The sequence below is a fragment of the Oryza glaberrima genome, chromosome 7 (assembly GCF_000147395.1).
Source record: "Oryza glaberrima chromosome 7, OglaRS2, whole genome shotgun sequence".
NCBI lineage: Eukaryota > Viridiplantae > Streptophyta > Magnoliopsida > Poales > Poaceae > Oryza > Oryza glaberrima.
Genome location: NC_068332.1, coordinates 2,108,173 through 2,128,967, shown reverse-complemented (window position 1 = coordinate 2,128,967; position 20,795 = coordinate 2,108,173). Strand labels below are relative to the sequence as shown.

General features: G+C 42.1%; 3 protein-coding genes across 3 annotated transcripts; 1 reads left to right on the top strand and 2 right to left on the bottom strand.

Annotated features, from left to right (window-relative positions):
• Positions 1 to 5,716: 5,716 nt before the first annotated feature.
• On the top strand, positions 5,717 to 11,382 carry LOC127779182 (succinate dehydrogenase [ubiquinone] flavoprotein subunit, mitochondrial). Its single transcript, XM_052305904.1, has 16 exons — positions 5,717 to 5,929; positions 6,166 to 6,321; positions 7,344 to 7,431; positions 7,597 to 7,743; positions 7,827 to 7,967; positions 8,524 to 8,609; positions 8,689 to 8,781; positions 8,862 to 8,925; positions 9,075 to 9,218; positions 9,308 to 9,495; positions 9,591 to 9,765; positions 9,849 to 10,019; positions 10,346 to 10,415; positions 10,509 to 10,629; positions 10,723 to 10,760; positions 11,044 to 11,382. The coding sequence occupies exons 1-16, from the start codon at positions 5,828 to 5,830 to the stop codon at positions 11,144 to 11,146; spliced, it is 1,887 nt and encodes a 628-aa protein (XP_052161864.1). The 5' UTR covers positions 5,717 to 5,827; the 3' UTR covers positions 11,147 to 11,382.
• Positions 11,332 to 15,428, bottom strand: LOC127779184 (transcription termination factor MTERF2, chloroplastic). The gene is made up of 6 exons (XM_052305905.1): positions 14,821 to 15,428; positions 13,694 to 14,099; positions 13,025 to 13,240; positions 12,672 to 12,779; positions 11,861 to 12,135; positions 11,332 to 11,758 (listed from the first exon to the last, which is right to left on the bottom strand). The coding sequence occupies exons 1-6, from the start codon at positions 15,381 to 15,383 to the stop codon at positions 11,506 to 11,508; spliced, it is 1,821 nt and encodes a 606-aa protein (XP_052161865.1). The 5' UTR covers positions 15,384 to 15,428; the 3' UTR covers positions 11,332 to 11,505.
• Positions 15,429 to 15,928: 500 nt separating this feature from the next.
• On the bottom strand, positions 15,929 to 20,623 carry LOC127780686 (probable LRR receptor-like serine/threonine-protein kinase At2g16250). The gene is made up of 4 exons (XM_052307632.1): positions 18,868 to 20,623; positions 17,708 to 17,836; positions 16,858 to 16,880; positions 15,929 to 16,744 (listed from the first exon to the last, which is right to left on the bottom strand). Exons 1-4 carry the CDS (start codon positions 20,463 to 20,465, stop codon positions 16,176 to 16,178), a joined length of 2,319 nt encoding a protein of 772 aa, XP_052163592.1. The 5' UTR covers positions 20,466 to 20,623; the 3' UTR covers positions 15,929 to 16,175.
• Positions 20,624 to 20,795: the final 172 nt, after the last annotated feature.

Below are 20,795 nucleotides of genomic sequence, written 5' to 3'. Positions count from 1 at the left end.
TATATTATAGTATAATGAATTTAGACAAAGATATGTTCAGATTTATAGTATTAGAGTTTTTTATAGGATGGAGGGAGTACTGCTGCTGAATAGACCCATTATGTCACAATGTCAATCAAGTTACAGTAATGTTTATATTACATCATTAGCGACTATAACTATCGGTGGATCGAGACCGCACCACCTCAAGTTGTCTTTGCCTCATCCAAGTTGGGCTAAGTGCTTTTGACCTCGGTTGATGACGTGTCAAGGTTCTATTGAACCAACAACCGCCGTAGCGACGTCGCACCGCTCACCGGCGGAAGCCACGAGTTGAGCTAGTCACGTCTCTTCCCAATGACATGCGGGCCCTACTTATAGGTGAGTAGGGGTGAAGACGGGTCGGGTTCGGTCGGATCTCACCCTTTCTATATCTAACCCATATTTTATAATCGAAATCGGATTGGACACGAATAGTATCGAATATGGATATAAACTCGGATAATATCGGGCAAAACTATGGAGCGAATACATACCAAAATGAATACGTACATTATCGGTTACGAATATTTATTCGGATATCAAGTCGAAGCAACAATCTTATATATCACATAGACAATAACCATTTAACAATTATATATATCCATAATACGATAAAATATTAGACTATTAGGACCTTAGGAAATAAATAGGGTACAATACATTATAATTATAGTAGAACCAATACATAGTACCAAAAAAGTGCCTCACAAAAATAATACAGATGATATCTGTATAATTATTCGGGTAATACCTTATTATTTTACTGGATAATCCGTATCCGTCGGATACTATGTTCCCGAACCTGATCTCGTATCCACTAAAAAGGACCCGTATTTGGATCCAATATCTGTGAAAAGTGCTGGGTACCCAAATTTATCCCGAAATAATATTGCCGGGCGGGTAGGCGGGAAATACCCGTCCCGTTTTCACCCCTATGGGTGAGTGGATGACCTAACTTTAATTACTAGTATAAAGTATAGGGTTCATATTAGGAAACGATAAGACATTGCCATGTAGGCTAGTGGACAAGATATTGATTCGCTTATTTGAATTACTTCTTACTAACCAATAGAAAAAACATTTATGAGTATAAAACTTGTTCATAGCAAGTCAAAAACAAATGTTATAAAATAAACATAAACAGTGATGAAAAGACAAAATTCAAATTTAAATCAACTTCTAAAATTTAAATTTTGGCTTTTAAGTATAAGCATAAGCCAACCAATAGGACCACAGAAAAATGAACTAGCAATGAAGTGGCATTCCAACCCAACCGCTCCTTAATTAGCTCCGTCCTCATGGTAAGAGTTGTGTCAAATGAACCCTTAACTACAGATTCTAGCGTATGTATTTCTTACCCACGCTTACCATTACACGAGTTACAAATGATGGATCATTTGCTGTTTATATTGGGCTATTTTAAAATATTATACATAGGAGTCGTGTGAACGATACTATTGTAATGCTACGGGTGGCGTACACAATGATATGGTACCGCACTATATCTCATCGACTAACAAATATTGTACAAACATATGGGTTGTTTATAGGTTAACCTTACAACCTCGTCTTTTTCTTAAGTTTATACTTATTAGACAAAATTTAAATTTTTAACCTTAAAAATAGAGTTGATTTTGAGGGTTTTTTTCATTGAAGGTTATTTTACAACATTTGATTTTAGATCGATAAGAACACAAATATAAAAGTGCATTCACAAATTATTTTTTATTTGTAAATATGACGTTTGGTTTATTTCCCGAATAAGCGAAACGATGGGGTGATTAGTTATAAAGTTGTTTATTATCTAACCTTTTGGAGGCCGTATTGGTACCCCCGATGAATTAACACCCTGATGAGTCATCTTTAATACTGTTAATTTATTAGGCATTAAATTCATGGTAGTGTTCTGTTATAAAATTTTGATCATCTATGCTTAGTTTTAAAATTGTATACATATATTGGCCTAAAAAATATCATAATATCATTGAACTTATTCTAACATAAAAATTATTGGTTGAGTGATGGGTTTAGTCCTAGGGGTATTATACTTGCTTCAAAAAAATTCTCCTTGAAATAGCCAAAAATGATAAATAATAGGTGCGTTGTCCACTAAAATTCACATAGGCAAATGTGATTTCTTGCATTGTCTATAAAACCAAATTTACATTGTTTAGTGTACCATAATAAAATTTGCCAAAATTGTATTTACCAAGAGAAATCTATATAGGATAACTACTTATATTAAGTTGTAATTCTAAGTTATTTAACATATACTCCATCCATCCACAAAGTTACACCTATTACTTTTATCACTAAGACCAAGAGGAAATTAAATCATCTTAGATGTTCCAAAATCAAGAAGTGAATGCAAGCATGCAATCAATGAGTATTTAGACGACTCCTTGGGTTCTAATCAAATATTTAATTTATCTCTCTATTTAAGTTTTGAATGCATAAAAACTACAAATAGAAATAACTTATTTGGAAAAACTCAAATGTGAAATATGTCTAACTTTTGTGGATGGAGGGAGTATTAAGATTTGAGAAGAAAGACTATGATACCCCTTATTAGATGGTTTATATGTAAGAATGAAAGGGTAGTCGAGGATAAAATAGGAAGAAATTTAGATAATAAGTAATTAATGAGATTATTAGTACTCTATTGTGACAATTATTTTGAGACAAATTCAAATCATACAAATACGATTAGTATGAGACGAGATAAATTCAAATCCTATAAATACGATTAGTATGAGACAAAGGTAGGAACTTTTAATATTTAGAATTTGGCATGGCAAAACGATTGAACTGTGCTACCTTCTCATTGATGCACTTATTAATCTTTCAGACCAATTTTTATACAGCCGTGTACCCTTGTGGTTTCATTAACATCAAATCACTTGACGCAAAAATGAAAAAGAACAAAGAAAAACCATGTCCGAGGCCTTAGACAAGGGGATCCGCTCTCGCCGATGTTGTTTATCCTAGCAATGGAACCTTTTCACCGAATTCTTAAGGCGGCTGAAAATGCATCACTTCTCTCTCCGATGGGCGGGAGTTTTGACAGATTCAGGTGCTCCCTGTATGTAGACGACGTGGCAGTTTTTGTGAAGCCTCAAGCTTCAGACTTATCGGTGCTTATGAGACTCCTAACTTTCTTTGCGCAAACCTCTGGCCTTCACACAAACATCAGTAAGACAGAGATCTACCCGATCAGATGTGAGAACATCAACCTCGTATCTCTTCTCACAAATTTCCCTGGTATCGTAAAGCAGTTCCCTTGTCGCTACCTCGGCCTGCCTCTCCATATCCGAAAGCTAAGGAAAATTGACTTCCTGCCACTAATCGAAAAAATTGGCTCGCGAATTCCCGGCTGGAAAGGGAGGTTCTTTACTTCAGCCGGAAGGAAAACACTGGTCCAATCGGTCCTAAGCTCTATGCCAATTCATCACTTCACCACATTGCAAGTGCCCAAATGGGTGATAAAAAGAATTGATCGCTTTAGGAGATCTTTTCTTTGGAAAGGAGAAGACCCTGACAAAACCAATCCAAGCAGCAGTTTAGTTAACTGGTAGACGGTGTGTAAGCCAAAAATTTTGGGTGGATTGGGCATTCTGGATTTAGAGAGGTTTTCGCGAGCCCTTCGTCTTTGTTGGCTTTGGCTTGGTTGGAAGGATGAAAACAAACCATGGGCTGGCATGAACGTTCCTTGTGATGATACAGATAAAAGGTTGTTTCAAGCAGCAACGACAATTGAGCTAGGGAATGGCGCAAAAACAAGCTTTTGGCATGACAATTGGCTACAAAACAACTGCCCAAAAGACATTGCACCACTGTGTTTCAAGTTGGCAAAAAGAAAGCAAAAAAGCGTCCAGCAAGAGCTCCATAACAATAACTGGTTGATCTCTTTCAGGCAAATAACATCAGTAGAAGAAATCCACGAACTTGTTCAGCTTGGGAGCATGCTTCAGGGAGTCCTGCTTACCCCGCGTCCTGATGACATCTCTTGGAACTGGAATGAATCCAAAGTTTACACAAGCAAGAGTGCTTATCTTTTCCAATATCAAGGAACTTTTGTCTCCTTAGATTTCTCCTCGCTTTGGAAGGCGCCGGCTGAGCCGAAATTTCAATTTTTTGGCTGGCTAGTCCTCCACCAGAAAACTCTCACGGCTCAAAACTTGTTGAGAAGACACTGGCCATGCAACTGGATTTGTAGTTTATGCACAAGCGCCTTTGAAGACACTAATCATCTGTTTAGTGAATGCCCTTTCTTCAAGGAAGTTTGGTCTCTAGTTACTTCCTGGCAACATTTACCTACAAACAATGTTGGCCTCTCTGTCGGAACCTCTGATTGGTGGGCCCAAACCGATTGCGTGCGATCGAAGGAGCAAAAGAAAGCGATGAGAGGAGCTCTGCTTACCACTTGGTGGAATGTTTGGTTAGAAAGAAACAGGAGAATTTTCAACAGCATTTCAACCTCAGAGAGAGCTGTGGCATATAAAGTAAAACAAGATCTTGATCTCCGTCGCACGATTTTTAGGCCTCCATAGTTTTCTTTTACAAGAGCTGTGGCATGTTTCGCGTCGTGTATTGTTGCTTCTGTTTTCTTTCTATTTTCGGGACTGAACTTGTTTTGTTCTGTTTTTCCTCCTAATTAAATTCTGGCAGATCTCCTGCCGTCGTTCTTAAAAAAAAAAAAGAACAAAGAAGAATAACAGTTCATGCGAGGGAGTACGTGTACGTGACTACGTGGGTGAAGGTAGCAGTAGCCGATCAAGTGATAGCGATGGGAGTCATGCGAGTCTCACACTGTGCTTTGTTTGGTTGGGAGATGGACGCGCCGCGTTTCGCTTTGCGCAGCCACACTCGTGTACATGCCGCCCTCCACACTCGTTTCTCAAGTTCTCAACGCTCTTCGACTCTTCTTTCTGCAGGAAACCCAACAATTCATCTCACTTTGGTTTTGCATTACGTTTTTACCCTTGGCTGAACTAGCTGGGAACTTAATTTCTGGCCAATTTTTCTCAAAATTTGTTTCTGCTTTGTTGCTTCGCGTTGGTTTTGCTTCGCCTCGATCATAAACTTCCATGCTGCTTCCCTCAAAAAAAAAAAAAACTTCCATGCTGCAGAGCTAGACATGTTGGTCTGAATCCCTTTAAAACCGCTCGTGGGAATCATGAGAAAATTCGCACGATTGAAAAGAGAAATAAAATTATTTTATTTTGTTTTTGTTTAATTTTAAGATAATCCCATCCAACCCAAAGCTGTTCATGTGTTTGTAGTGAAAGAAGAAGTGTTATACCTCTTTTGAAACGTGCGACTTAAAAGAATTCAACTTGTGTTTAAAGAATTTCCAAATTTTCCCTTATGTTTCTAACCTAGAATACAACTCAAAAGAAACCCCCCAAAACTTATGTGAAATGCTTCATTTCACATGTTCTCATTTTTTTATCTATAAATAATTTAAGAGAAGCCATTTCCTTCATTAGGTACCTACAAAGAAAACTTTATATGCCAAACAAAAAAACTTAGTAATAAAAAAAATAACAAAATATTTTAAAGATTCCCAAACGAAAAAATATAAAAAAGAAAAGGAGAAAATGGCATTATCGTAAATAACCCGTCAATATCGAGGGCATAATCGTCCCATCAAAACCCTCCCCTCCCGAGAATAAACGACCTTCCCCTCGACCACCCTCCCAACTCGTCGTCTTCCGCGCCGCCCTCTCCCTCCTCCACCGCCTCCGCCTCCTCTCGCGCCGCCGATCTCCATCGCCGGCGTGCGGTGCACCGAGATCCACCCGAGATGTGGCGCGGCTGCGTCTCGCGTGGCCTCAGGAGCCTCTCCAAGGGCAAGGACTCCTCCGCCCCCGTCTCCGCCGCCGCTAGGCTCTTCTCCACCGCCTCGGTACTCCCCTCGATCCCCCGACCTCAGTTGATCCGCGCGACTGTGTGTTCGGATTGTTTTGGGTGGGATTCGATGAGCTCTATTTTGGGATGGGATTTATTTTTTTTAATTTTTTTTGGCTGCTTGTGGTGGTGGTGGTGTGGGAGTTTGATTTGTGATGCGATGAGAGGGTTTGGTTCGAGAAATGGGCGGCGATTGATGGTATTGGTTTTTTGGTGGTGGTTGTTGATGTGCAGTCGTCGTACACGGTGGTGGATCACTCGTATGACGCGGTCGTGGTGGGAGCCGGCGGCGCGGGGCTCCGTGCGGCGATCGGGCTCTCCGAGCACGGGTTCAACACCGCTTGCATCACCAAGCTCTTCCCCACGCGGTCGCACACCGTCGCGGCGCAGGTACTGTGAAAAACTTGCTGCAACACCTTTACTTAGGCTTGCATTTAGTGACAATAGATTTGTTGTGCATCATGCAAACATTGGTTGGGTATTGTGGGAACTGAGATGCTGGTTGTGATGTGCTTTCATTTTGTTTATGATGATTTATGTTGGATGGTTAGTTTTAGAATTAGTTTGATGTGATGCTTTATGTCCATTTGTGATTTATGTGCTAAGTAATTTCCATCTGTTTAGGTTCATTTGTCCTATGGTATGCTTTTTGTGTACTGCGCAGTACGCTAACCAAATCAGTACAAATGAGATAAATATGGTTAGGTAGTAGCTAAAGTACTAGGGCCAGTTTGAGCATAGCTCCCTTTCATCAGGGAATTCACTGCACACCAATGGTCAACAGAAAAAAATGCTTTGTCAACAGAAAAGGCCAATTATTTTGTTGCATCTGCTCTTAAGATTAGCACTCAGTGAATGGACGTGTCACTAAGACGGTGTGTTTTATAATCAACAATCATTTTGAAGGAATGAATACAGTGTCCTGGACTTTTAGTCCTGCCATTCTTGGTTGTCTGTTCTAATCTTTTTTATGTATTTAAGATAATTTTGAAGAGCAGTTGTTCTGTTTCTCCGTCCTTTAAGTCAGATATGCATTTCACAGTGGATTGTTATGCAGATCTGATGTATTCCTTGACTTGCGATATTACTGTTACCAATATCGATGCTATACAGATAAATTATTAATTGATTAATGCCTATATTACTGTCCTGCCTAGTTATTTTGTGTGTTTTGCATGTTTGAATCTTTTTTGTGCCTCTTTATTTTTTATACTTTTTGTTGATATGAGTCATTCAGCAACAGTTGTTTTTGGTATGTCTAAATGCCTAGGTTAACATCTAAACTTTTCAATTTTGTTGGTTGATGTATTTTGCTCCATTGATGTTCATCATTAGAGCCTTCTCTTACTTTTTTTATTGTTCTGGAATGTTTATGAGCTCATTCACGTACTAATTTGCAAGAGTGTATGTAGGGTGGCATAAATGCTGCTCTTGGAAACATGACGGAAGATGACTGGAGATGGCATATGTATGACACTGTCAAGGGTAGTGATTGGCTTGGTAAGCTGCCTTAATTCCTGGTGCCCTTTTTTACTTCTTTTAGGCTGCAAAACACCTAGAGGTTATAATAAAGAGTTACTAACATGGAATGGCGTCTTATATCAACTACTCTACTGTTCTACAGTTTCACTCTCTTTCTAACATTTTGTTCTTATCCATTTCCAGGTGACCAGGATTCTATTCAGTATATGTGCAGAGAAGCACCAAAAGCAGTTATAGAACTTGAAAACTATGGGTTGCCATTTTCAAGAACTGAAGATGGAAAGATATACCAACGGGCCTTTGGAGGCCAGAGCTTAGATTTTGGGAAAGGTCGTAGCTTTCTTAATTTATTTTGAAAAGACAATCTTGACATATATTATTCCAGTCCCTATAACTGTGTGTGCTTTCTTTAGGTGGGCAGGCCTATCGATGTGCTTGTGCTGCTGACAGAACAGGACATGCTATGTTACACACACTGTATGGTCAAGCAATGAAGCATAATACTCAGTTCTTTGTAGAATATTTTGCGCTAGACCTTATCATGGACAGTGAAGGTAAGACGGCTAGTTTTTTAGATAATCATATCCTTCAACCCTGTGTCTATGTAGTCTATGCAAGACTCAAGTGTATGATAGAAGACTGTTCTAATTAGTTTACACCAGGGTATCTCAAAATAGATTTCACTTTGCACTTGGTTGTCATATAATTGAACAAAATGTTGTAAAATATGAGGATATCTTATGAAACTTCTTCAATTTTGATAGGTAAGATTATGTATCCTAGTGCTAAGTGAAACTTATTTCAATACAACCTGGTGTAAAGGAAAGCATATGCTAAATCTGGTGCAAAGCGAAACACAGTATGTTTTACCCGGTGCTAAGTGCAGTTTACTCTAATTATTTTGTTCCTTATGTGTGTGTGGCTATTTCGAGCATAACACAAGTTGTTGGCACTTGGCATTGTAGCTTCCTCTTCAGTAGTTGCAAACATCTCATTCATATCCTTGTATTTATCTTCCTGCTTCTTGTATTAGGATTTGTGAATTTTATTCAAGCAGTCCATTACTCCATGCCATAGAAGCTCTATTGATTACTTTGTAATAATATTCAGGTACCTGTCAGGGGGTTATTGCTTTGAACATGGAGGATGGCACCCTTCACCGTTTCCGTGCTACAAATACAATTCTGGCCACAGGGGTAAGATATCTCACAGATTTGAATTTTGGATGACAAATGTGACTATGGCGATTCATTTTTGTGTGTCTTGTGGAAACAGGGTTATGGCAGAGCCTACTTCTCCGCAACCTCAGCTCACACATGCACTGGAGATGGCAACGCTATGGTTGCACGTGCTGGTTTACCACTTCAGGTTAGTCCAATTATTTAGTGCTGAATTGTTACTGTTCCATGCTTCTATCCTGATTACATTTGCTTGATATATGTTTGCAGGACCTTGAGTTTGTGCAGTTCCATCCTACAGGCATTTATGGTGCTGGATGCCTTATCACTGAAGGTTGTATACTCGTCTTTTCTTCATGTGCTTAGCTTCTAAGGACTTCTCTTGTTTATCCTAGTTTATGGGCAGGACATTTATACTGTTGATGTTGCACATATGTTATTTTACTGACAATCTTCGTGTCTTCATTCTCATTTAATCATCAGGTTCCCGTGGTGAAGGTGGTATCCTTAGGAACAGTGAAGGCGAGCGTTTCATGGAACGATATGCTCCTACTGCAAAAGATCTTGCTTCTCGAGATGTTGTTTCAAGATCTATGACAATGGAAATCAGAGAAGGCCGTGGTGTTGGTATGCCCAAGTCCATTCATTTAACACCTGAGGTACAGAACTGTGTTGGCTGTTCGGATGAAACTTATCTTTTGTTCTGGTTACTTCAGGGCCATTGAAGGACCACATCTATTTGCATCTTAACCATCTGCCTCCAGAAGTTCTTAAGGAGAGGCTTCCTGGTATTTCTGAAACTGCTGCTATTTTTGCTGGTGTTGATGTCACCAAGGAGCCCATTCCTGTCTTGCCTACTGTGCACTATAATATGGGTGGGATCCCAACAAATTACCATGGAGAGGTTTGTGTTGAGTAACCAATAAACAATTAAACATTACTATAGATCACTTTTCCCTTGCTGATTTTTAATAGAAGTACTTCTATTCTGCATATCAGGTAGTGACTATGAAGGGTGACAATCCTGATTCTGTTGTTCCTGGTTTGATGGCTGCGGGAGAAGCGGCATGTGCATCTGTTCATGGTGCAAATCGTCTGGGTGCAAATTCACTTCTTGACATAGTTGTTTTTGGCAGAGCTTGTGCAAACAGGGTAGCTGAAACCGCTAAGCCAGGTAGGTTTCCCTCCTGTGCTACATAACTCGCTGGCTGATTTGCTCATCCTGATGCACCTAATGTCTGTGGTGCAACATTATAGGTGAGAAGCAGAAACCTCTTGGAAAAAGTGCTGGAGAGAAGACCATAGCCTGGTTAGACAAGCTGAGAAATGCAAATGGATCATTGCCAACTTCCAAGATCCGTCTAAACATGCAACGTGTTATGCAAAATAATGCTGCTGTCTTCCGTACACAAGAAACACTCGAGGAAGGTAATTCAGTTTTGCACATATCCTTTGTCTGTTGTCACCATAGATCATCCTAGTCATTAACAATAGGAAGCAAGGAAGGCAGGATTTAACAGTAAAGATAGACCCCAGTAGAAAGACATGATTCTTGACTGTTGTATCAATGTTATCTCACAGACCTTTATTAGGTTGTTAGTTGATTAGCAAAGTATAGGAAAGGTACCATGATATAAAAAATTAGTGATTGAAGCTTCATAATTAGCTAGTAAGCAAGCATGGCATAAATAGTTAAGATAACAAGAGACATGATTCATAAATATTTCCCACTGACCTCAACCTTGCTTTATTAGGTTGCAAATTGATTACCAAGGCATGGGAAAGTTATCATGATGTGAAGATCAGTGACCGGAGTCTCATATGGTATGCAATTTCTTGCAAGGATTGCACTGACTTATTTTGCTTGCTTGTTACTATCTTACACTGGCTATCTATAATTCACTATTTGTTTCACAGGAATTCAGATTTGATAGAGACCATTGAGTTGGAAAATCTCTTGATAAATGCATGCATAACCATGCACTCAGCAGAGGCTCGGAAGGAAAGCAGAGGAGCTCATGCTCGTGAAGATTTCACGGTTTGTACTTCTCTTGTTTCCCTTCTTTTTGGTGCATTGCACCCACATGCTTCTATGTTGTTGTGACAATTGATTCTTCCTTACTGCTTACAGAAAAGAGATGATGAGCAATGGATGAAGCACTCGCTGGGGTAAGCATACTCAGTTCATCAAGCAGTATAGTAGTTTTGATGTGGGTTGCAGCTTTAAACGTTGTCACCACAACACCTAAGTTAAATATTGAGACAAATTATTGTAGCACTTAAGTGAATGCCAACCTTACTTATCATTGGCTGTAACTTGACATGCATCATTAGGTGTTAAAACACTCTAGAATGTGAAATTAGCAAGTTATCTCTGTGATGGTATAATTTTTTTATATCTATCATTATTTCATAATTTGATCCTGAATGCTCGATGTTTCTTGTTATACAGGTACTGGGAGAATGAGAAGGTTCGCTTGGCATACAGGCCAGTCCACATGAACACATTGGACAGTGAAGTTGAGTCGTTCCCACCCAAGGCGCGTGTTTATTAGTTAAGGATTCACGCAGCGCCGTAATTCTGTGTGGTGTTAATAATTCAGGGGCTGGGCATTCCTAGCTGAAAGTGCGACCTGAATTCCATCCTTCTTTTTCCCTTGGTATTTTGTGTAATTTGCTAGAAAAATAAAGGACAAAACTCATGCTAATGCTAGTGCCTAACTGGTCCCTTCTGGGCAACTTGTATAAATGAAATTTTGTACTGCTTGCCAATGATCTTCGCCTCATGCAAGTACAATATGGTCATGGACTCACGGTCCCCTGTGCTTGTCAATGGCACGGAAGCAAAGCGTTTTTTCTTTCTATTTTTCTTTACATCACAATGTGAATTACAATTTTGCCCTGCCTTCTCTATCTATGTATCTGCCTTCCAGCCGTCTTGAGATGCTGGTGCTGTGGCTTCTGCTCCGTCGGTAGTCGCCTGCGAATCTGATGCCTCAACATTTCCAGCTTCAAATCTGGCTCTCCTCTCAACAGCTTCTCGTACCCTTTGTGAAAAATCTTCGTCAGATCCAGTTAGCATGTATCTCAGCTTCATGTTGATCCTGTTCTCCACCAATGTTTGATGCCTTGGCACTATCCTGTCCTCCAAAGAGTAGCTGAAAAACCTGACAAAAATGCATTGTAGAGTTGATAAGCATTTCGCAGTTGTTTCACAATGATCTCATCTTTCGATGTGCAATCAAAACATGAACCCTAGACAGACTCACCGGGGAAACTCGACGAGGTCGATCAGCGGTCGTACCATGACGCGCCGCAGGTACTGGTATTTTGGCCTTAGAACATCCACGTTGTACCTGAGAAGCGTTGGGAAATCGGTGACCATCTGACCAAGCACGAAGTGGTAGATGCCCAGCGATCTCAAGTACTTGACGCTGACTTCCAGCTTGCGCACAATGCTACAGCCCAGGAGCTGTGGATCCAGGGCAATGACCTTGCCGATGTCCTCCTGTTTTACTGCGGCTTTCGTCATCAGGAATATTACCTACATGTGGAATCAGCATAAGCCAAATGGAGTAGATCATCAAGGTATGCAATTATGTATTAAAAAAGGAAGAAGAAAAACATAGAAGCACTATATGTGGATGAACTGCTTTTACTATTTTGGGTGTTCTCATCAACATCACCACTGCTGGTCATACAAATAGAGCAACTGGCCATTTAACATTTTTCAACTTCATCACTCCTGGCCTTACACATATTTGCTGCAAGGTGCATTACACAATGCCGCGCTCGCCTTTATGCTTTAACTGGTTATTCAACAGTTGCCGGTGTGTTCATTCATCATGGCAAACCAAACCAATATTGAAAACAATTGAAATTTCTGTCCATGTTCAGTTACTGTGGCAACTTAGGTTTAAAGCAAGTTTTAGCATTTCAGATGGTGGTTTCATGAGATTTGACAAACTGCCTTCTATGCCATGCTTAGCTGCTCCAAACTGATCCTACTGACCTTAAAAACAAAAGAATCAACAAGGCAGGTCAATACTAATTAAGAATTGGAAAATTGAGAGCTTGTACCACTGGGCGTATTTTCTTGTATAGGCTATAAGTTAGTACAGGCGGAAACTTCACCAGCACACCTCCAACGGCATCACTCCTCACACCAATATCCTGTAGAAATTGTACCTAAAACAAATGATAGGATAGAGGTAAGAAGAATCACATTGTTCAGATCTCAGCATATTAAGAGATATAAATCCACTTTGTGCATTTGCTTAAAACAATATGCTGTTACTCTTTAACGATCAAGACTATATTTAGTGAACACACTAACAAGTTCCTAATATGTTGCTGTGAAGTAATAAATAAAATGTATCCAATTGTTGTGAAAATTTGGAAATACAATGCATGCAAAGCAATCAAAAGAGTACCTTTGGTGCAATTACTGTTTCCAAATCAAGACAGAAGATCGTAGGCTGAACCACCAACATACGCTTCATGCCATCCCGTGAAATGTTTAGATGATACAGGTACTTTACAAGAGGCTTCCACCTTTCTTCAATGCTGCAGGCCATGAGCTGTGGCTTGAAAGCCATCAACTTTCCAAGTTCATCAGTGCTCAGTCCAAATTCTTTCAGATATTGTACCTGTGATCCATAATGCCATTATCTTCAATGAAGTTTCTATCTGACAAAGAGAGAATACATAAACAAATGCTATTTGACTACAACTAGAAAATGAAGCTCATAGCAGAAAAAGAACGTTGAGAATACTCGGTAACTTTATCTAAACATCTTTCAGAATTACAAGAAAAGTAACTTTAACCAGCTCATCATCAGTTACATTCATTCATATCTAAAAGGGGAAATAACCAGATCGTGACCTCAGTTTTGTCCGATTTAATAGTTCACTTTTAATCAGAAATCGATTTTTAACTGTCTGAAATATTAATTTGATCCTTACTTGTCCACAGATATCAATGAACACTCTTTGTTCATATTAAGAGAATGAAATGATATTGCTAAAATAATCGCTAAAAAAATTCTGAATGAACAAGGAGCCAAAAAAGCACAAAACAAGTTTTAGTGCACATAAAACACCTTACTGTTCATCTCTTCTAGGCTGAAAAATCCAAGAGCTTTTGGATAATCATAAACCATGGTGCCAAAATCATTATCATTCATGCCCATATCTGTATAAAATCTCACACGAGTCTCCAGTTCATCCATGGACAGATTCAGTAACTGTGGACACCTACCAACCACATGACCAATCCAATCTTTTCTAACACCGCAGCTTTCCATGTAGTAAATAATCTCTTCCAGTTCTTCAAAACTGCGGCTCAAAAAAGTATCACCTTTTGCAAGCACGCGTCCTAGATATTCTCCTTTCACATGAATGGACCTCAACCACTTTATCATCCTTCTCACTTTCTCCAGATTGCCAGAGGATGAGCAAACTACTTTGGCGATTTGGGGATAAGTCATGGAGTTGTGCTTGAACCACCTGAGGATCAGGATTTAAATTGTATTTATAAAACACTATAAACATTATGTAATATATTACGAATTTGTGCAATTGCTTAGGAGTTTGACAAGATGCCAGGGATGTGAGCCTATTTGGGAATTAACAGAGTCATAAATCATACCAGTTCAAATCATATTTTTAAACAGGTACTAATAATTTTACAGTGCATAAATAAATACAGTTCTGACAAGAAATCAAATAAATTCAAGCCAAGCCAAGGTTCAACTCAGATTGTTTCGGTACAGTTCTAGCCTGGCCATTTTCAACACCAACCACGATCATGCCTCCAAATTAAGTATTTGTAGCCCAGGTTGCTAATTAGACATAAAGATGAGCTTTGAAGACTTGAAATGAGGCATGAGGGAGCTCACAATTCATAGCCAAGATGGTGGGTGCCATGATCAATCAGTATTATGTGCATAGTAACAAACTAAACTACTCCTAACTCCTAAGCTCTAATGAATTACGCTACGTCATGCTTATGCCTACTTCGAACACGGAATCATCACTTCCCTCTAATTCTTTCCTTTCCCATACACAATATACCAAAATTGCATTTGTATGATCCGCAATTCTTCTGAATTTCTGATAGTTGGTGTTACTTCGAATTCAAATTTCTTTGTGCATTCCGAAACAGAAATGAACTGAGGCGATATATTGCAAAGTATATAAACGAAAAACATCAAAGCTGCATCCTCACTTGACTAGGGCGACGAGGCCGGACTCCTCGATGTACACGCGCGCCCGCGCGTTGAACGACTGGTGCGCGAGCTCGGGGCGGTCGCGCCGCATGGCGGCGGCCTCGACGACGACGCGGTCCACGAACGGCGCCATCCGGGAGGTGAGGTTCCTGATGTAGGTCAGCCCGCCCACCTTCCCGCCTCGGAGCGCCGCCACAAGCACCTCCCCGGCCACCGCGCGCCGCACCTCGAGCGCGCGCCGCAGGACGGCGTCGTCCGCCACCGCGGCCGCCGCGGCGAGACCGCCGTCCGCAGTGTCCGGGAGCGTGGGGGAGGAGGGGACGGAGCCGGGGAAGCGGTAGGTGCGGCGCGGCGCGAGGGAGGCCTCCTCGGCGGCGACGAGGGAGGTGGAGGGCGGCGGCGCGGGCGGCGGGAGGTTCGGGTAGTGGGTGGTTGTCGGGTTCTGGAGGCGCGACGCGGCGGCGGCGGCGGCGAGGCGGAGGCGGCGAGGTGGGGAGGGTTTGGGGGTGTGGAGGTGGAGGTGGAGGCGGTGGTGGGAGGGTGGGAGAGTGGCTGCCGCCATTGGAGCGGGAGGTGGAGCTTGAGCTCTCCTCTATCCTCTCCTTGCTTGATTGCTTCGAGTAGAGGGGATTGGATCGTAAAATATATTTTTCGAGGGACTCTTTTAGAAATGTCGCACTCTGGCATTTCGGTGGTTAAGGGGATCAATCTGGGCCGTTGATTGTGGATCTGACGGCTGCTTGTACACCCGTAGAGGATTAGGATGTTTTTCATTAAAGTCCCTATTTTAGTATTGTGTATCGCTTCGTTGGTAGAGGTCCAACTATTTACATCCTACAATTTACAACTTGGTCCCCGTTTCTTGTAGGAGTGTTTCAAAATAGTCCCTGCATCACATCACACAAACCAGAAGAAAAATGCGGATTACTGCACTTGGCATAATATATGCCAGATTTTTTCGTATTGATTTTGTTCTACTAAGATTGCGACAAATCGTAGTTACTACTTCCGACATTTTGGAATTGCTCTAAGTGAAATGTCTTAAAATTTAACTAAGTTTATAGAAAAAGTAGCAACATCTACGGTAAAAGAGCTTGCTGCTTGATATGATAAGGGGAAAAAAAAAGGGTAAATGTTATGTGCACAATGAGAACATCAAGTACCATGCGTTCAGTAAACCAAAACAATTCTCCAACATATGAAGGAAAAAAAAAAGAGAAATAAAAACCCCGAAAACTTCTCTATATGCACAATTCTCACTTCGAGACCCCGAATCATGCTCATCAGAAGATCAGATTATACACAGGTATGAATGAATCACAAATTCTTCGAAAGAATCGGTGTAATTTCAGTTCTACACGACAACATTCTCCTCGAACCCTTCTGGCTCCGGAGCAATCTCCCTGGAAGCCCTCTTGAAGGAGAAGGAAGTCTCTCCTCCGCTTCCATGTGATCTAGTTGAATGTTTCCTGTCAAGCATTTGCCCTGACGACGACGCGGTTTCAAGGCTCTGGTACCGGTTTCCTTGAAGGAAAGCAGACTGCCAGGAGCTCCGGGATGATGAGCTCCTGAGTCTTGCTGAATTGGAGCGGGACGCCATTCGCAGAATCTTTAGCGGGTTCTCCAGGGCTCTCAGGACGTACCGAGCAGAAGGCCGCCTTGATGGCTTTGAATTCAGGCATGTCTTCGCGACGATTGCCATGGCCCACACCTCTTCGAGATGATCCTCGTCGACAATAAGCAAAGGATCGATGATCCTAGAAATGCTCTCCTTGTCGTTCATGTCGATGCGGTTTAGTGTGTTTGTCATCCACTCTTCGGAGGCAGCATCGTTTGATCCACTTACACCAAAGTTGCCTGTTACTAGTTCAAGCATCACCTTTCCAAAGCAGTAAACATCATAAGAACAAGTTGCTGGTGGGCCTGTCATGTAAAAAATGCAGAAGGGAATGTTAACCATGAAACTTCCTTGTGCGCATGTACATGAACCACAGAATTAGAGTGGTAATAAATAGCCATGTATAAGATTTATGTACCTGATATGTTCTTATCAAGCGACCTGCCACAAGAAAGAACCAAATATCATTGTCAGTTAGGAGCTTTAGTTAGCAGTAAACAAAAGTTTTCAGAAAGATGTGACTCGTTTCAGGCAGATAAAGATGGAAGTTTGCTCAACTAAAAGACAACAGGATTAGAAGGAAGTAGGTGTGTGTGCTCGGAACATTGAACTACCAAATACCAACTAGCATGCAATCAGCATAGAAAATAAAATAACATTTTAGGTTATCTATAATCACCAACCCCTTGGTGCACATATTCTTACTTTTTTTTTTTGAGCAGGCACATATTCTTGGTGTACCATCCAACAAGATAGAAACTCAGATAGCTGCAGAGTTCTCTGCTATTCTCTCAGATTAATTACGGAATTCAAGTTGTAAACAGCGAGGAATGAGAAAACAAACAGCAATTACATCAGTACTAGTGTAAACCCAAGTGAACCCAAAAGGAAAATTACGTTAATAAGGATCAACAGTTCAATTTCCATAGCTCAATGGTAGAGTATTTTGACTGAGGTCACTGGTTCGAAACAGGTTGGGCTCTTCTGTTATTTACCCTTTTTATTTTTATTTTTTAAAAAACTGCATTCTCTACATAGGATCATCCATGATCTATCAATACTACTGTTGCTGTTTCTCTTACCTTCAATTTTATGTTTATGTTGTTTCCAAATTTAAAATACAAATTCAGAAAAAAAAAAAGAGGGGCAAAACCATCAAATTCGGTCACCAGTGATTACGAGAATTCAAAAAATTGTAAAACCACCACATTCAGCCATCAATAAGTGTAGTTTTTCTCATTCTCGCCCATGACAGGTCATAATCATACCTTGATGATCTCAACAACCGAGAGAAGACACTCTGGCTTCCCCCACTTTGCTGGGCACATACATCACTCATACTCCCAAGTCGCACTTCAAATTTATCATCAAGAAGAACGCTAGTTGCTTGGATATCTCTGTGATTACAATTGAAGAAATCACAACATAATAAATAACAATGTGAACATAATGTCAGAGAAGATTGAGGTATGCAAAACATGTATCAACTTGGAGGTAAGGCTTATTGAATCAGAAAAGTTGAGCTGACCTACTGATAAAAAATTTCCTAGATAAAAAAGTAACATAAGACAGCAAAAACGAAGAAATTAAGACAGGCAAGTGGGAAAAAAATTATGACCACTACCAGTTATGTCAAAAGCACCAAACCTAAATTTTCCTGGAATTGTTGATGACATACACAGAACACTATACAAGTAGAATATTGAATGCGCATCTAAAGCTTTGATAGAGACTTGGGAACTTGTTATAGTTGATCACTAGTAAAAAGAAACCATATGTGGTTTCAAATCGTTAGAACGCATAACTGAATGAAGAAAGAGACACAAACAAATATATCAAATGCGGAAAGAGAAACAAACTAACAAACATTTTATAGTACCAATAAGGTTACCGAAAATGACAAGTCATATAAAAATGTATACTTTTAATTACAGTGGGTCAATGCTTCTAGGCAACGACACAACATGCACAGATAAATCATATTCAAGTCTCCAAGCATGATATTTTTGTCCAGGCCTATGAATAATTTATCACCAAAAGAATTTTCATATGCAAGATTCGCTCTTGAGTAAAAAAGTGCCTCAATGAAATATGAAGTAAACCGCTGAGTAAATAAGTCCAAGAAAGGCACAGCAACCACACTGAGGAGCCACAGAAATCACAAATCAAACAATTCAATTTCAATTAGACACTTCTTCTACTTCACTGGTCTTATATCGTTCCCGCCTTTGACATAACTTACACCATTAGTACGGCTACAACTTAATAAAAAATAAGGCATGTGAGCCATCAATAATTCTCTCAACTATGAACCAAATTAAATTAGGACAGAACGGCCAATATTAGGGTGCACTAACCAATAGGATATTACATGGTGTAGCAAATGAATTTCTTAGATGCCTGTGGATCATATAGAATACAGAATTACCTGTGGACTAATGGCGGGCGGCACTCATCGTGAAGGAAGCACATGGCCTCAGCCACACCTGTTGCAATCTTCAGTCTTGTTATCCAATCCAATGATGGCAAGCCATCTTCTGTGTCCACAGGTTTCTTGTGCAATGCATTGGTCAAGTCCCCCTTAGGCATATACTTGTAAGCCATAAATTCCTCTTCATCCTTTGCCAAATGTCCGAGCAACGGAACAATCCTCTCATGGGAATACATTTTATAGAAGTCCAATTCACCTGCATGCTTGTTGACGCTCTGTGCGTTGACCTTCTTGACAACAACCTGGGATCCACTCTCAAAGACACCATGGTAAATATCCCCAGAGTGCCCATGCTTGAGGAGGTTGTCATCTCCAAACCCGCCTGTGGCATGGACCAACTGCTCAAAGGTAAATTCACCGGAAACGACAACCGGATCCTTATGTCCAGAATTGGCACTTGGGGACACTGCTACTGGTGGTGATGTCACCGGGTTTACACTACTATCCCTCCTGCGCACACCACGTGTGCTTTCCTCATTTGTATCCACCCCTCTCCCGCGCGCGCCTCTTCTTCCCGCCTTCTGCCTTGCCAAGCAGAATACCAATGCACCAAAAAACACAACCATCAGCGTTGCCGCGGCAGCAATAACTCCAATCAGTACACCCTTGGATATCCTACTGTTATTATTCTTCGTCGTCGTCCCCGGTGATGTCTCCGGCGAAGGTGCAGGAGCTAGAGCATCACCAAGCCTCACCCCTGCCCTCCTATAGAACTCTTCACAATCAACACGGTTGCGCTGACCTGGCGCACCAGAGAAGCAATTCATCCTAACATCTACATTTCCATCAGACACATTCCAAACCCCATCGAAGTAGTTGCTTGACAGGTCCACCACCTGGAACCTCCCCTTGAGGGCCCCAATGGCATCGCTGACCACACCATACAGCGAATTCCCAGAAACGTTGAACAGCGAGGCGGCTCCACCACCGGCGACGGCGGTGACATTCGGCAGCTCGCCGGTGAAATTGTTGCCGGAGAGGTCAAGAAACCGAAGCCCGGCGACAGACAGCAGCGACCCCGGCACGGCGCCGGAGAGGCTGTTTCCCGAGAGGAGCAAGCTCGTGAGGTTCCCTGACACGCCGAGATCGGGCGGGAGCGTGCCATTGACCGCGGCGGAGCGGAGGTCGAGCACGGCGAGCGGCGCCGGGAGGCCGCGCCCGAACCACGCCGGCATCTCCCCCGGGAGCGGGAACCCGGAGGCATTGAACACCTCCAGCGCCGTGAGGTTCCTCACCCCGTCGACGGCGAACCTCGGCGCCCGTGCGCCCACCCGCGTGCGGCGGAACCCGGCGACGGTGACCCCGACGACGCGCCCCCCGCGGCAGGTGACCCCGGCCCACCCGCCACCGCACGGGTCCACCCTCGCCGGCCACTCCCTCGCCCGTATCCCCAGCGACGCCCGCAGGCTGAACAGCCCCGCCAAATCCGACCCCGACGCCAACCTCTCCTGCTGCTGCTGCTGCGCCACCACCACCTCCACCACGACGAGGATCACCACCACCAGCAACCGCCTCAACCGCGCCCGCAGCGCCATGGGATGGGAGATGAGATGCCTGCTTCGTCTACTCACCGCGGCGCCGCCATGGAGGCGAGGTGTTCGCCGAAATGCGTAGGTGGGGTGGGGGGAGGAGTTGACTGCGGCGCGTGGGGGTGGAGGTGGCGACGAGGCGAGGCGAGGAGAGAAGACGAGACAAGAAACCGGCATGTGTGCGAGCGACTAAACCACACCAAAAAAAAAAAAAAAAGCGGTTTGGTGGGGCCCACGTGCCAGCCGGGCCGGCCCACGGGCTTCGCGCTGCCTTTGCCACGGATTCAATGCGCCCGTGTCTCTCTGACTGGTGGGGAGGTGGCCGGCGAGGGTTGG

Excerpts from the sequence above, each read along its gene's own strand:
- LOC127779182 (XM_052305904.1), top strand. The coding sequence starts at position 5,828 with ATGTGGCGCGGCTGCGTCTCGCGTGGCCTCAGGAGCCTCTCCAAGGGC. Across the intron at positions 5,930-6,165 it reads GGCTCTTCTCCACCGCCTCG|TCGTCGTACACGGTGGTGGA; the intron begins GTACTCCCCTCG and ends GTTGATGTGCAG. Across the intron at positions 6,322-7,343 it reads CGCACACCGTCGCGGCGCAG|GGTGGCATAAATGCTGCTCT; the intron begins GTACTGTGAAAA and ends GAGTGTATGTAG.
- LOC127780686 (XM_052307632.1), bottom strand. The coding sequence starts at position 20,465 with ATGGCGCTGCGGGCGCGGTTGAGGCGGTTGCTGGTGGTGGTGATCCTC. Across the intron at positions 16,881-17,707 it reads CGGTTGTTGAGATCATCAAG|GTCGCTTGATAAGAACATAT; the intron begins GTATGATTATGA and ends TTCTTGTGGCAG. Across the intron at positions 16,745-16,857 it reads GCTTGATAAGAACATATCAG|GCCCACCAGCAACTTGTTCT; the intron begins GTACATAAATCT and ends TTTACATGACAG.
- LOC127779184 (XM_052305905.1), bottom strand. The coding sequence starts at position 15,383 with ATGGCGGCAGCCACTCTCCCACCCTCCCACCACCGCCTCCACCTCCAC. Across the intron at positions 13,241-13,693 it reads TAGAAGAGATGAACAGTAAG|GTACAATATCTGAAAGAATT; the intron begins GTGTTTTATGTG and ends TATGGATCACAG. Across the intron at positions 12,780-13,024 it reads AAACAGTAATTGCACCAAAG|GTACAATTTCTACAGGATAT; the intron begins GTACTCTTTTGA and ends CATTTGTTTTAG.